A 16076-nucleotide genomic window follows, 5' to 3' on the forward strand; every position below is an offset into this window, starting at 1 on the left:
AAGCATTTCAGTTGCATGTACCTCTTGTTCGAAGTCGAACGCTCAAGCAGAGACGTTGTCATAGTAACGGTAATCCAACGTCATTTCCTCTCATTTAAAAACCCTCGAGCCATCAGTAGAAGTGTAGCCTGAGGTAAATAAGTGCAAGAGATGATTGTTGCTCCCCCTCACTAACAAAACTGAGGTAGACCTCCATACCTCTGAACGAGACAAAGAGGGAGTTTTTGAATTACATCCCTAAAAACACCGGGCGTTTGGATGGTATGGCTGAGTCGAACAGCGCGCGTTTTCCTCACACGACACCGAACGGGTCCAGTCGCCATGAGAAGAGTTTGGGTCTCCTCACGGTCAAGTTCGTTACTCTGCTTCAAGAGGCCAAAGATGGAGTGCTGGATCTCAAAGTGGTGGGTTAAAATACATTTACAAGCGGCGGAATGAATGAATGAAACTCGACAGATTGTTCTGCGAGGACGTCTGTCAAGAGTTACACAAAGAAACTGTTCGTACCTGAGTGGACTTTCGCTGTGCTGTGGGGCTTTTACTCTCAGATTAGATATATACAGAAATACGTGTCTGGCTCGTAGTTAATTAAAAGTTTTAATGGGCGAATAGAAATGGCGTGTTACTGTGACAGAGGGGACTTTGAACAGAAACCCGTGGGATTCTCTCACGGCAGGTGTTTGTTACCTGGCGCTTGAGGCAGCAGAGACGCACTCTGAATCCACTGGAGACATTATTCAGTCTAATCACCTGCTATTTTCCGTTAACGTGGAGCAAAATAGGGCCTTAAACTTTTTTTTTTCAGTAAATGGTGCTTAACATCCAGAAATAGTTTTAAATGAGAGGTTTGATATATATATATATATATATATATATATATATATATATATATATATATATATTAACCTTGTATATTTATTGTTAGTGTGTAGTTATTCACAGACTTATAATTTCCACACATTAAATAAAATGTGATAATTTTTTCATGCAGTAACACTACTACCATTGAATGCAAAATACATTTTATGTAAAAATTATTTATAGATTATTTGTATACAGAAATGCTGTAAATTACTAAAAATAATAATAAAAAATATATTTTGGGCTGTCCTAATTTAAGGAATGTTTTCATTTATTTTGTAATGTGGTAGATTTGTGCGGTAACATAGTTGCATTAGTATTATTATCATTATAATTGTTATTATTGAGTAATTATATTAGTTAATTTAAAAATGGTTTTATTTTTATTTATATTTTATTTATTGTTTGTTTATTTATTGATATACTTCTTTCCACATATTAAATAAAATATTAGATCTTTTTTCATGCATTAACATAACCAGCTGTTACTACTATTGAATGCAAAATACGTTTTATGTAAAAATTCTATTTCTAATGCAGTAGATTTGTACGGAAACAGTGTTGCATCATCATCATCATCATTTAGTAATTCAGTTATTTTAAAAAATATTATTTTTTTGTTTTATTGCTATTAATTATTTTTAGTTTTATTACTGTTTTGTTTTTTAATTTATTCAGTTATTAAAAAAAAATATATTTGAGGAAATGTGCCTCTGCTTTAAAAACATCATGGGACAACAAATTGGAATGTGCCTCATTTTGTTACTTTCCATTATATTCCCATCAGCTGTCATACAAGGACAGACAATGGAGATATTATGTGAATTTCGGTGCATGAGGTCGGTGTGACCAGTGCTAGCACACCTGCCCATGCTCATCATCATGGCACACTTACTCATGATAAACTCTCCTGATAACGGTCGAGAGCTAAGTTATCTAAACCCATTTTCAATCTATATATCAAACCAAGCTATTGTTTGGTCCCCTAAATAGCCAGTTCCTCTTATCTGATTGGATGGTCTCTGAAAATAACATTGTGATTATTTTCATAGGCTGCAGACAGTTTGGCAGTCAAACAGAAGAGGAGAATCTACGATATCACCAATGTTCTGGAAGGCATTGGGCTCATTGAAAAGAAGACCAAAAACACCATTCAGTGGAAGTGAGTACAAAGATTAGGGAAGTTATCAATGTGCTATCAAATGTTTCCCTAACATTTTATATGCATATTGTAATGTTGTGTGCATTCTTCGCATACTTAATGTAATATGCTTGAGTTGTGTCATTCTCTAAAGCAGTTGCTTGTCTTAATTAGAGGGGAGAATTCAGGCTGCCAGCCTCAGGAAGTTCTTGAGCAGGTAGAACTTCTCAAGGCAAATATTGCTGATCTGGAGATTCAAGAAAAAGAACTGGACATGCAGAAAGAGTGTTTGCAACAAAGCATCAAACACCTGAATGAAGACCCCTCCAGCTGCAGATATCCTTACTCACAGTGTATCAGCCAGAAAAAGTTGTTTTGTCTTTATTCTCATCTGATATTTTTCAATTTTTTGGTTGGTTCGCCTGGTAATTAACAGTCCCAGAAAAATGCCATTGTCAAAGGAGTGCACCTAATTACATGCTGAGTGCTATAACCTGTCCTTCTTTGACTGTGAGGTGTTATTGTTGGGTGTTTCAGTGGCCCCAGTCCAGTTTTTCCAGTCTCTAGTCTATTGCGGGTTCATGCTAGAGTTTCCTAAGCCTTACCCCACCAGTTATTCCTCTTTGGATTAAAGTGGTTTATGCAAAGTTCAGCCTTTTATCTCAAAACTTATAATGTCATGGAACAGAGCCTCTTAAGGGAACATGGTGATGGAAAAAATATGAAAATATGTCAATCTTATCAACCTTTTGCCTTCTCTGGTAAAAAATATTGCCTCCCCTTTAGAAAATACATGTCTGTTTGATAAAACACAACAGCATTGAAATAATAATAAAAAAAGTTTCCTCAAATTTTGCTTTCAGTTGCAAATATTATTGGGAGAACACAAAAGCAATGAATTACAATTTTTTTTCATCATGTTTTGCATTCTCTCTCTCTCTCTCTCTCTCTCTCTCTCTCTCTCAATAAAAAAAGAAAGCATTCACCCGAGAAACTTTGCTTGCGATTGCAAAACCATTGAAATATAGTTTTTCCTCTCATCTCATATTTTGTCAATCCTCAGTTTGTGTTTTTGCAAATGAATGCATGTTTCTCAGGAGAATGCAAAAGCACTGAATTATAATTTTTTCCATCTCATATTTTAATGGTTTTGCTTGCTCTTGAAAAAATATTGCGTTCCCCTGAAAAAAGTTGGGTTTGCTTGGGAGATTATGAACAACCAAAATACTGAAATATAGTTTTTTTTCTCCCATCTCATGTAATGTTGTCTCTGTATCATGGGTACATTTCTATGTGGAAAAATTTACAAAAGGATTAAAGATAGATTCCTTAGCATTGTATACATACAGCTACGTGACGCATGAGGACATATGTGATGCATTCGGTGGGGATACTCTTTTAGCTGTCATGGCGCCATCAGGAACACAACTGGAGGTCCCAGTGCCTGAGATGGTACGTTACACCAACCTTGAGCTTATTCACCGTTTATCCTTGAGAATAATTTGAATTAATTTTACATTTATGCATATGTTTTTAAGTGTTCATTTGCTTTTGTTTGCATTTTTTGGTTGTTCATAATCTCCATGCCTTTTTTTGTTGATTCAGGGCCACAATGGTCAGAAAAAGTACCAAGTGAACTTGCGAAGTCACTCGGCTCCCATCCAGGTGATGCTGATAAACAGAGAGACGAGCTGCTCCAAGCCTGTTGTTGTCCCCGTCCCACCTGTAGATGACATTTATGCCATGCCGACTCCTCCTAGTACTCCAGCAGGGGTGCAGAGATTCCCCATCTCTTCAGCGGAGTTCTGTGACCTGAAGCGTGGGCCGCTCAAAAGCCCCACTGCAGAGCACCAACTCACACAGTCCTCCACGTCCCCCGACATGCACATGGGTACTGCTTTTATTCAAACATGCCCCTGTTCCTTAAGGTGTGATTGATGTTTGTAGCACCAGTCATTATTCTCTCTGCATATAAAAATAGGATAGGAGAACATTTTTCATCAATGAAAAAATGACATACATCATCATTCTTAAATATATATGACATTTATATACAGGAGTTGAACAAAATAATGTGAACACCTAGGAAATAATAGGCAATACTTTTTGCCACCATTTGTCTTTAATACAGCTTCCAACCTTCTTAGAATTGTTTCATACAACACTCTTTGGTGGATGCTGGCTTTGTGAAACTATCTGTGGTGGGGTTTTTGTGGAGACACGGTCTTTGAGGTGAATATTGTGGTTTGCTGTCACTTTGTAGCAGTAGTTTTGTGTTTTGGACACAGTGCTTTTAGTGTTTGATGGTCCCTATCTTTCACTTTTAGTTGTCCACCACTATTCTTCACTGATGAAGTCTTGCTATGTTTTGTGTACACAGTCAAAATGGTAAAGACTGATGTTCTTAAAATGCAAAAATAACTGGCCCATTAAGTTTACAGATGCTTCTGGTACACAGGCTTGTTGTTTTTGGAAGTCTGACAAATCACCCATTTCACAGAGCACTTGTACTAAACACTGCTGAACGCAACGAATACTACTCTGATTTACAAACTGGAGAATATAGATGAAAAGATAAATAAAAAATAATTTGTGCAGGCTACAGTGAAAAACAAATATTGTGTATATATATTTACCCCTATATATAATAATGGGTGTTCACATTATTTTGTCCAATCACTCTATTTATGATTATACATCCATATAAACTACTGTTCAAAAGTTTGGGTTCAAAAAAGTCTTACCGATCCCAAACTTTTCAACTGTATTGTATATCAGATTTTATACAACATTTGAATATGACTGATTTTATTTGTATATTTTTCTTCTCTCCTTTTTTCTTTTTAAAGAATGCAACTCTGAGTCCCCTGTCAGTCAGTGTTTGTTGATGCACGGGTCTCTAGGTGGTCCTGAAGAACAGCAGAGGGAGATGGGGGGTCAGGATCTGCAGTCCATGCTGGAAGAAATGAGGGATGAGAGAGAAGGTGACATGGATTCCATTATAACAATATGATTTTTCCAAAGCAGTTATTTAAAAATGAAAAAAAGGGTTGTTTTTGTATTTTCAAGAAGAAAATGTACACTTGCCTTTTTCTTCTTCCTCCAGGCGTTTCTAACCTCATTGATGAACTGATGTCTTCAGATGGTAAGTTCTTAAATGTCATCCAGTCATTTATTTGCATCAGCGCTGGCCTTCTGCACAGCCCCCTTGTGGTCACACAGAACAGCTTCTTTTGGTTATATTTGTTCTGACTTGAAGCAGTTCACTGCCGTCCTTATCAATTGATCATACAGCTAGCAGTGCAGATAAATCTTTTTAATATGTCCAGAGGAGGATGGGTTACAACAGCTGAGTGATGGTTCCTCTCAAGGTTGTGTTCTCCTATGCATGCCAGTTTTTCCTCAGCACTTTTGCCTCTGGATTGATGTTTTATGACATTGATTATGTTATGCAACCTTGTTATGAGTTCATTTAAGTTGTGAAAGGTATAAAAATAAAATTGGAAATCAATTGTTTTTTTTTTTAATAATCACCAAAATAATTTGTATGCATATCTAGTTATATATACAGTATATATACACACAAAATACACTACAGCCAAGTTTTGGGTCAGTATTTTTTCAAAAATGACTGAAGACTTTATTTTTTATTTTTTTGCTTTCTATTCATCAAAGAATCCTAAAAAATGTAGTATTTCAGTATTGATTCGGTTAGGAGGGGGGCCTTGGAGTGAAAAAAGGTTGAGAACCACTGATTTACAAGCTATGAGAATTTCATTTCATTTTTTGAGAATTTCATTTACTGGAACACATAAAATGCAGCCTTGGTGAGCATAAGAGCTTCAAAAACATCTTTTTGACCCCCAAATGTTGAACAGTACTGTATAGCTCTTTATTTATTTAGTTAGTTAGTTCGTTAGTTAGTCAATGTATATTGGATAAACCCCAATCTGCACTCTTTGTGTAACTTTTTGTGTGTGTCTGTGTGTCTGTGTCTGTGTCTGTGTGTGTAGTAGTTTGACGCCGGTAGTTTTCCCCCTGTTAAGGCTTTCACCCAACCCTGGTGTGGATTACAATTTCAACCTTGATGACAACGAGGGAGTCTGTGACCTTTTTGATGTGCAGATTCTTAATTATTAAAGCATGATTCATGCCACACCGGTCCACACTTGCTTTCATAGGACAAAAGCGGAGGTAATGAGCCCCCCACCCCCCACTGCCAACGGCTGCATTCCTGCCTCAGCGTCTGCTCCTTGAACCTTGGCTTGCACTCGGTTTCACATTCATTTACATTTCATCCTTCGCTTGGGTTCTTAAGTCCTTAACAGTGTTGTCCTGTCTGCCCTCAACTGTGACTCTTTCAGAGGAACAGACAGGAAAGATAAACCCCTCCCACCTGTACTTTAGACACTTGTGTGTGTGTGTGTGTGTGTGTGTGTGTGTGTGTCTATTGTCTTTTTGTTTGATACAGTTATTAGTTTGCTTTCAGTTTTGTGACTTCGCTCATTATTCCTAATGAGTGATGGTGTAATTCACTGGGGTGAATGGAGGGCAGTTGAATGTATTCTGCGGAATTAAAACCACCCAAACATGACACACTAAGTTTTGGTTGTACACTTGTTGGAACATGTGCCTTACGATCATCTCTTTGTTCATTATTCTTGTCCTTTCTGTGCCATCCTGTCTTATTATTCACAATACGTTATAAACAGTTCTAACTTTATCTTATCACATATTGTAAGCTGGAGCTCTACAATTTGACATGAAAATGTGTAATATAATTTAACAGCGCACACATACACTTTCATTTGAATGGCTTAATTGTGTGTCTAACTATTTAATCACAACACTAACTATTTGTATGTTAGTTGTTTTGAAGTCCATTGATAGAAACACTGTGACACTCATCTGTGTATATTTATATTGAGTTATTGTTTGTCTTTGTTACTGACTGCCATGTTGGAATATCACTATGCTGTTCACCTTGTTGTGAAAAGCTCATTTGTTTTTTATTGTTTGTGTAGAGGCAATCCTACCTAATTTAAAAAGTGAACGAATATAATTTGAACTGTAGTGTTTTTGATTCAGAGGACAGGAAGATGTTAAACTGCCTTGGATAATCTTTGTTTATACATTCCACAAGATTGTGCCTTACGCAGGTTTTTTTCTGTTACTGTAAGTAACTTTATTTTCTCTGTATAGGTTTTCTAATCAAAAGAGCAATGTTTTTGTTCTGTTGCACTTTTTTAACCAAAGTTTTATATAAAAAAAACACTTGCTGTTGCTCAAGTATTGTGATCATTTTTGTTTTGTGCGGAATCTAGTCTTGGAGAAGAAAGAGAGTGAAGGGTTAACCTTAACCTAAACTTGTATATCCTACTGTATCATATTGCATACATGAATTTCTAAGGCCTCTAATTTTCCAATGTGGTCAAAACTTTACTTAAAGTTTTTTGTGCACAATCTTGAATATGTCCGCTCCCCTCTGATTGATCTTTTTAGCACCGGGTTAAAAAAGGGTTCGATTTAGAAACGATCTTGTCTCTCTAAAGGCCATTGTACTTTATAAGTATATTTAGATTTATTACCTCTATATCAGTATGTACAGTCAAAGGTTCGGTCACAACTAGGCCCACTATATTTTACACATTTTAGAGTTGTCGATTTATTTTATTTTTTTCCAGTTATCTCAGGAATATTATTCACAAAGAATCAAAATAACAAAAGCAAGGTAAGAGTATGCCATTTAAATATTGTATGAATACATCTATTATACTGTATGTATTTTCAGAACTCATTTTAAAAACTAGTCAAATCATACTTGCTTTTAAATGCATATTCTATTTGCATTCCTTGCTGAAGCATCTTTTGAGAAACAAAACATCTAGGCTTCTATGAGTATAGTGAAAAGTCCGATGGATTTCATTTGAAATGTTTGTTTGGATTCTGCAGCTGGTGTTAATACAAATGCTATGTCACCCCTGTGACCCATAGCAATTTGCCAAGACTGCTGCTCTGGTTCTTCTCAAATTCTTCAGAACGTAAGTAATCTCGGAAGTAACGTATTTATGAGTTAAATGCACATGAATGCCATGACAAAGTCATAATTACAAGCGGGAAACTCAGAACTTTATTTAAACCCTGAGTTTCCGAGTTAGAAGTGTGCTGAATAAAAACAGCTGAAATCAGCCTAGCCTTGCTGGTTTAGATGGCTTGTGACCACCAACCAGCTAAAACGAGCTAAGACCAGCCAACCAACATAGGCTGGTTTTACCTGTTTTATTAAAATTTATTTAATTTTTTTAATCCCCAGCACATGGTGAGAAAACATCAGACACAATGGATGCATCCAAATTAAAAGTTTTTATTTACGTAATATATCTATGTGTACTGTGTATATTATGTATATATAAATACACACACATACAGTATATATTTTAAAAATATTTACATGTATTAACATGAATATATTTATATTTAATATAGTTTCTATTATATATAAATATATTTAATATATAAACGTAACATATTTTCTTAAATATACACAGTACACACACATATACTATGTGAACAGAAATGGATGCGATTAATCGCAATTAATCGTTTGACAGCACTAATATAAATATATATATATATATATAATTTATTTATTTTAGTATTAAATATGCAGACGTCGCACCACAAAAGTCATTTAGCCTGCGAGTGGAAACTCTTCTCAATTAATAATTTTGTAGATGTACAGGTAAAATCTTGTTGAATAATGCAGAAAAAAACACAAAAAAAGCCATGGCCATCTTGCCATCTTGCTTCAACCAAAGTTATGCGTAAAGTAGGACTTGAACTCACTATCAGTCCACTAGTAGTCCGGTGCTATTTACATATCTCTCGTATCACTTCGCCGACTTGTTCTTTTTCCGTTTGTTTCATATTGAACAAAGACTATAGAAAAGGGTCTTTGTACAAACGCAACTATCGACATTTTGCATCTCATCTTTTACTTCAATTTGAATTTTACTCTTCTGGTAAAAATACTGCCTTATGTCTTGACTAAGAAATAAATCCCTGCGCTATCACTTTGTGTGTACATATTTTGCAAAGGGGCAGATGGTGCAAAGCTCCACAGACTGGTAAACATCTACTCTAGTTTGCTCAAATGGAAAAAGTGCTGGTCTCTTGGGACTGTGAATGAGAATTCAAGGAGATATCCACTTCTTGTTGCTCTCCCACACGTGCTAACCTCCTCCGCCTGTCTCCAAAGTCTTTGGCACACTTCAATACATGCTGTCTGAAGGAGGAACCGACGAAAGTGTACAGAACAGGATTCAGACAGCAGTGTGTCAGTGCCAGACTCTCAGTGACCCGAGTGGCCCTGTCCAGCTCTTTACTAACCCCACAGTGAGTCACAAATGTGTACATGATGTCCATGGCCCGGCAGAACTTGACCACGTTGTAGGGCAGCTGTGTGACCACAAAGACTCCCACCATCACCAGCAGCACACGGAGGGACCTCCACTTCCTCCATCTCCTCTCCTGAGGGAGCTTCAGTAGGGCTCGGCCTACAAAGGTGTAGCAGAACAACATCACAAATAAAGGTAGCAAGAAGCCTATTACGACCTCCACCACTTCCAAACTAGCTTTAACCTTGAGAGCCATGTCCGATGGATACATGGCGATGCAGCTTGTTTTATGAGGAAGCTCTCTGGCCGTTGAAAACACCAAATCAGGGATGCCAAGAAAAAACGCAACGGTCCAGACCACCAAACAGAGTTTCTTACAATGCTTCTTTTGAAAAGCACGCGTAATGCCTGTGCTTCTGGCTCCTGGTGTCAAAGCCAAGTACTGATCCATGCTGATGTGGGCCAGCAGCATCATGCTACAGGTGAAGTTAATGGTGTAGAGGGCAGATACGAGTTTACAGACGGTGACCCCGAGTTCCCAGCCATGGATAGCATCGGCAGCCCAGAAGGGCAACGTTAGGAGCAGCAACAGGTCTGCCACAGCCAGGTGAAGTATAAATGTGTCAGTCATCGTTTTCAGTTGCTTGCAGTATGCATACACTGCCACAACCAGAGCGTTGCCTGCTAAACCAATCACTAGAGATAATACAAGAACAACTGGGAGGAAGATCCTCACGAAGGAACGCACATCGCCCTTCTCACAGATGGTTTGATAGTCATCGTAGCTGAAGTTGGAGCTGTAGTTTTCGTACTCAGGGTAGTCGTAATAGTGTTCCTCTGAGGTCTCCATTCTTCTTCTAAAGCTCTGAAAAGAAAAACAATGGTTTGTTTGAAAGCTTTTAGATTTTATATGCAAAGAGACATGGAAATGATCAAGCATTCTCAGATTTACAGATAAGGAGTTGATCTATTTTCTTCCAAGAAAGCAGATGGCTACCAGACAGGATGTTTTATTGCCACAGGCGTGTAACAGCACTTTCATTCTGAACATTCCCTCTCCGCTTTTATCAAATGCCCTTTTCTATGCATGCTTAAAATCACAGATAAACCAAAAGTAGAGATGCATATCAGTTAAACATTGTAAATCCTTTCCAGATTTCCTGTGTAATCCAACATTTGCTTAAACAAGTCATGAACTTTAAAGTTTCTCTTTAAACACTCCCTCTTCCAGGGAAGTGCAATGTTGTTGTTGTTTTTTCAAATAAATAAAAAGTCACATGAATGTATTTCCATGATTTTTTTATACATTCAAATCTTAAGCACTCATTCCAGCAAAAAAATTTTCACAAATCAAACAGCTTTGATATCATACTATAAATTATTCAAAGACTATAAATGAGTGTTAGGCTATTTCAGTCATGCTTGAACCCAAACATGTTATTTTCAGTAATTTGGAACATTATATATATAACGTTCCTTTAATTATTTTCAAATAGCAGACATGCCCATTTTAGTACAGTTCATGGCAGTGTATCTTAATGTTCGCATTAGATGTAACTGCATGAGTACTGTTCAAGACTTATCTCCCAAACTGTGTGCAAATTCAGCAGCTAACATCTGGATCATATTAAACTTCTAACAAAAAATAAATAATCTTCTAAAACTGATAATGCCATTCTTTTCTTACCTTGAAAGACTCAGGGTTTTGCCTGAAGGCAGAGTAGTGTTTCTGTCTGCTCTTCTTGTGAGAACAGAGTCTATTTACTGTGACTCATGCATGCAGAGCTTTGCACCCACACCTAAACATTCGGTGAACGTATCTGTTCTTATATGTGGTTCCAGTAGCTGTCCACAAAAATGCTTCTAAAGTCTTTTTTAAAAGATTATCAGAGAGCACATCACATAAATGTTATGCACAGCCACAACATATTGATTTGACGTAAAGTTTCTATGAGTAAGTATTTATTTAAAATAATTTGTGCACACTTGATTTTTATTTAAAACTGGTTTTATTTTATTTCATTTTATATTTAATTGTATTTAATTTTCTGGCGTACATCTGCACTACTTACATTTTACATACCTGTGTAAGTGCAAATTGCTGCTTTTGCATGGTTGCTTGTGGTTACTTTTTGGGGGCTCATGTGTGAAGCGATGTTATTACATTGGCCTTGTGTGATCTTATACAAAATGTTTTTTCCCCCCAGAACATTTTAGATTCTTAAATAACAACAGCGTGAAACGTGTAGGAAATAGTTTTATGTTATTATCAAGGATTATGCAGATAAGGAAGAAGGGGTGTTGCTTTTCTCTTTACTTTGGACCGCCAATGTGTTTTGACAAATTCCTGGCACAAAACATAGGCCTACTATTTTGTATGCCTTTTCAGGCTAACATCTTTTCTGGCACATTTAACTGGCAGAACTACTCAAATACAAAAGAGGAGTGATAGTTATGCAGTTTATATCCCACAGAATCTGTCAACACACATAGACTGTTTATGCTTGACAGTATCAACATGTGAGTCCTTCACAAAAAAACGCAGTACAGCCAAAACTTTATTGAAAGTCATTCGTCATCTACATTGTTTTCCACACAATAAAAGAGTGACATTTCAAGACAATATGTGGTTCCAGTAGCTGTCCACAAAAATGCTTCTAAAGTCTTTTTTAAAAGATTATCAGAGAGCACATCACATAAATGTTATGCACAGCCACAACATATTGATTTGACGTAAAGTTTCTTTGAGTAAGTATTTATTTAAAATAATTTGTGCACACTTGATTTTTATTTAAAACTGGTTTTATTTTATTTAATTTTATATTTAATTGTATTTAATTTTCTGGCGTACATCTGCACTACTTACATTTTACATACCTGTGTAAGTGCAAATTGTTGCTTTTGCATGGTTGCTTGTGGTTACTTTTTGGGGGCTCATGTGTGAAGCAATGTTATTACATTGGCCTTGTGTGATCTTATACAAAATGTTTTTTTCCCCCCAGAACATTTTAGATTCTTAAATAACAACAGCGTGAAACGTGTAGGAAATAGTTTTATGTTATTATCAAGGATTATGCAGATAAGGAAGAAGGGGTGTTGCTTTTCTCTTTACTTTGGACCGCCAATGTGTTTTGACAAATTCCTGGCACAAAACATAGGCCTACTATTTTGTATGCCTTTTCAGGCTAACATCTTTTCTGGCACATTTAACTGGCAGAACTACTCAAATACAAAAGAGGAGTGATAGTTATGCAGTTTATATCCCACAGAATCTGTCAACACACATAGACTGTTTATGCTTGACAGTATCAACATGTGAGTCCTTCACAAAAAAACGCAGTACAGCCAAAACTTTATTGAAAGTCATTCGTCATCTACATTGTTTTCCACACAATAAAAGAGTGACATTTCAAGACAAATGCTTTATTATAATTAAGAGATGAAGATAAACAGATATCAAACATTTCGTTTTAACAGAGGCCAAGCTGGTTTGAGCGCTCATCTCTTGGGTAAACATGGCCCCCTACTGATGCGAATAAGAAATACACACGGGGGAGAATTCCTTTTCTGGCACATTTAACTGGCAGAACTACTCAAATACAAAAGAGGAGTGATAGTTATGCAGTTTATATCCCACAGAATCTGTCAACACACATAGACTGTTTATGCTTGACAGTATCAACATGTGAGTCCTTCACAAAAAAACGCAGTACAGCCAAAACTTTATTGAAAGCCATTCGTCATCTACATTGTTTTCCACACAATAAAAGAGTGACATTTCAAGACAAATGCTTTATTGTAATTAAGAGATGAAGATAAACAGATATCAAACATTTCGTTTTAACAGAGGCCAAGCTGGTTTGAGCGCTCATCTCTTGGGTAAACATGGCCCCCTACTGATGCGAATAAGAAATACACACGGGGGAGAATTCAGTAAATACATTTTATTTTCCATAGAGATTATTACTTAACCAAAATATACGTGGAAAAGAAAAACTATAGAAATATAAATGATTATCACAAGCATAACCTGAGCCTGAAACACTCTTTATGAAACATGGTGATGTATTCCTTTTTTCCTGATTCAGGGAACCTGTAAGGAGAGAACCCACAATAATGTCTGTTTAGTACCATTTTTTCCTTTTCATATTATGTAAATACGTTGCGACATGTTACCTGGGAAGGAGCCTTGAACGCATATAATGCTTTAACTTTTTCATTCGTCATCCCTCTTGACATTGGCAGTCTGCTGGGGCCGCTTTAATTGAGGTAGGCAAATGATGAGTTAAAGTAAAGCAAGTCAGTCTATTTCTTTAATATAAAATTACTATTAATATGTATAAATGGCGTGCTGACAGGCTGATCAGAGGATAGTGAATACTGGTAAAACTCCACTGCTTACTAAAAGGCTCTGACTTCCAGGACGTATTTTCCTTTTGTTATTCTTGCTTTTTTCCTGTCTCTTGGTGCGGTGATTGACGTATATCTGAGAAAACCAAATGATGAGTTCAGTGTAAAGCAAGTCAATATATTTTTAGAATATAAAAATCACATTACTGGTGGAGCGCGTGTTGATAATAGTCTATAACTCAACATTTTTCTCCATTTACAGTGCATATAGCCTATATTTTATTTAATGAACTGACAGGACAGTGAATACCGTTGGTGCTCCTAAAGGAGTGAGACCTCCTGGACGTGGCCTTTTTCTCTTAGTCTTGCTGTTCTCCTTCAGGTCAATAAAAAAGATTGAAAACATAAAATTTCTGGTGACACATTTTACATATCTATGGGATTGTGGAACAGTTATGAGGACAGATACTGCTGCAAGCTGCAGATTATATTTTTGGCAGATGAAATCGTTGTGTAGTTATTTGTGACAAGCAGGACCACTGGCATTTTAATGGTTATCAAAGAGAAAGCTTAATTATGGCTTGATTATCATCCAAACCCCGTAGGGTTATTACATTTTGCAAAAGCTGCAGCTGGAAAAATCATCTCAGAAGATTGCACAAAGACACACGTTACTTTATTAGATGTGTACTTACACTTGGTGGCAAAACAGCTACTGTTCTTGCTGGATTTTCTTTCTCTGTGGAGACCGTCTGTCGTCGTACTCTGTACATCTTGCAAAAGGATTGTTAAAAGATAAATGGCTCAAAGTAAGCAAAATTCTCACACAAACATATAAACATTTAAAAATCATACATAGATAATTTTTCTGTTTAAGCACCAATAGGCCTTCCATAATATCTGCAGAATGGTATCAGTGATGCTTGGACGTGCTGTGTATATCGTTGAAATGATATCAGAGTCCTTTCAGTTTATGATTACCTCAGTCAAAAATGTTCAAATGCTTAATAATAACAGTTTTTAAGGCAAAATTACTAATGGAATTAGGTTACAAATAAGCCATTCATGCAGTCTATCACTTTGCAAAAGTCATGAACTATATTTAGGGAGATTCATGCCACAAGAAATATGCCCCTTAAATGTCCTTCTCACCCCAGTGTGATTGACCTCATTAGAAGCATTTACAGCAATGTCATCACTCACCTCAAGCTGATGAAGATCCGGCTCTTCGAAATAGGGGGGGGATTCATGGCTCGATTCTGTCTCGACAACTTCTCCATGAAGACTGAAGATGAGCAGGCTGAGACACAACAGCCCTAGCTGCACATTACTCTTCATCCTGCTGCTTTCTGCAGTCCAAGTGCACTTCATCGCTGCTTTATACTCACATTTAAGCGCTACCAGATGTCCAAAAAAGGGGCAGTAACACAATTGCCCTGACGAAAACATTTTGAAACACACTTGCAGGTTTGAACAGCAACACTGCTTAGATATATAATGATTTACTGTCTAATACTGGGACACATGATGATTAATCATGAGTGATATGTATGTATGGCCGAGGGGCAAAAAGAGAGGCCAATGTACGGTATCTCATAAGGCTCTTATTATTGTGTTTTGCCATTCAACTTTCGGTTTTGCTATTGATTTATAACTCTGTTTGCAGGAAAACATGATAGCTATTGCATAAGAATTTTTTCCTGAAAACAAGTGAAAAGTGATCTTGAAAAAAAATAATGTATTTCTCTTTCTCTTTGAGGACTGAGAAAGAGCGAGAGTGAAGAAAACTCAGGGTACTTTGGCTTTTCTGTGCCATTGTTTCAAACCAGCTGACTAGACCTACATGTGACTAAGCTTAAGTCGAAAAATACTGGAACATTAAAGTGTAAATTTGCGGATCAGTGACTAACAGCACTGGTAGGACAAAAGAAAATATAATTTTAACAGATAACATTATTGCAATGATGGACCACATGGTGTCTAAGTGTGTGTGGAACTGGGATTAGCATTAGTTTTGTGGGTTAAACAACATAATCCAGCTAAAACCAAAAGGAAAGGCTGGTTTAAACTGGTTTTCACTTTGAATAACTGTGAAGGTGCATTTTGATCTGTGCTCTCTAAATTCGTTATTTTTGTTGGTTGTACCTGCAGGATAACAACTTGTTGCTAGGAAAAAAAGTGATCTAAGAAGGCCGCAAAGAATGCAAAATGGCAAAGCAGCATGTCACAGACAAAACATTGAACTCTTGTTCTTTGAAAAGTAGTGCTGTCAAACGATTAATCGCGATTAATCACATCCTAAATAAAAGTTTTTGTTTACATAATAT

General features: G+C 36.6%; 2 protein-coding genes across 2 annotated transcripts; one reads left to right on the forward strand and one right to left on the reverse strand.

Annotated features, from left to right (window-relative positions):
* The first annotated feature begins 20 nt into the window (after positions 1-20).
* e2f5 (E2F transcription factor 5) lies at positions 21-6425 on the forward strand. The gene is made up of 8 exons (XM_016270571.1): positions 21-404; positions 1914-2023; positions 2177-2338; positions 3346-3454; positions 3608-3893; positions 4852-4986; positions 5109-5147; positions 6033-6425. Exons 1-8 carry the CDS (start codon positions 264-266, stop codon positions 6140-6142), a joined length of 1092 nt encoding a protein of 363 aa, XP_016126057.1. The 5' UTR covers positions 21-263; the 3' UTR covers positions 6143-6425.
* A 2661-nt stretch (positions 6426-9086) lies between these two features.
* Positions 9087-11114, reverse strand: LOC107586293 (atypical chemokine receptor 4-like). Its single transcript, XM_016273580.1, has 2 exons — positions 11087-11114; positions 9087-10264 (listed from the first exon to the last, which is right to left on the reverse strand). Exon 2 carries the CDS (start codon positions 10247-10249, stop codon positions 9152-9154), a length of 1098 nt encoding a protein of 365 aa, XP_016129066.1. The 5' UTR covers positions 10250-10264; positions 11087-11114; the 3' UTR covers positions 9087-9151.
* Between the last annotated feature and the right edge of the window lie 4962 nt (positions 11115-16076).

Source organism: Sinocyclocheilus grahami, unplaced genomic scaffold, assembly GCF_001515645.1.
Source record: "Sinocyclocheilus grahami isolate Dianchi unplaced genomic scaffold, SAMN03320097.WGS_v1.1 scaffold5.1, whole genome shotgun sequence".
NCBI classification, from domain to species: Eukaryota; Metazoa; Chordata; class Actinopteri; order Cypriniformes; family Cyprinidae; genus Sinocyclocheilus; species Sinocyclocheilus grahami.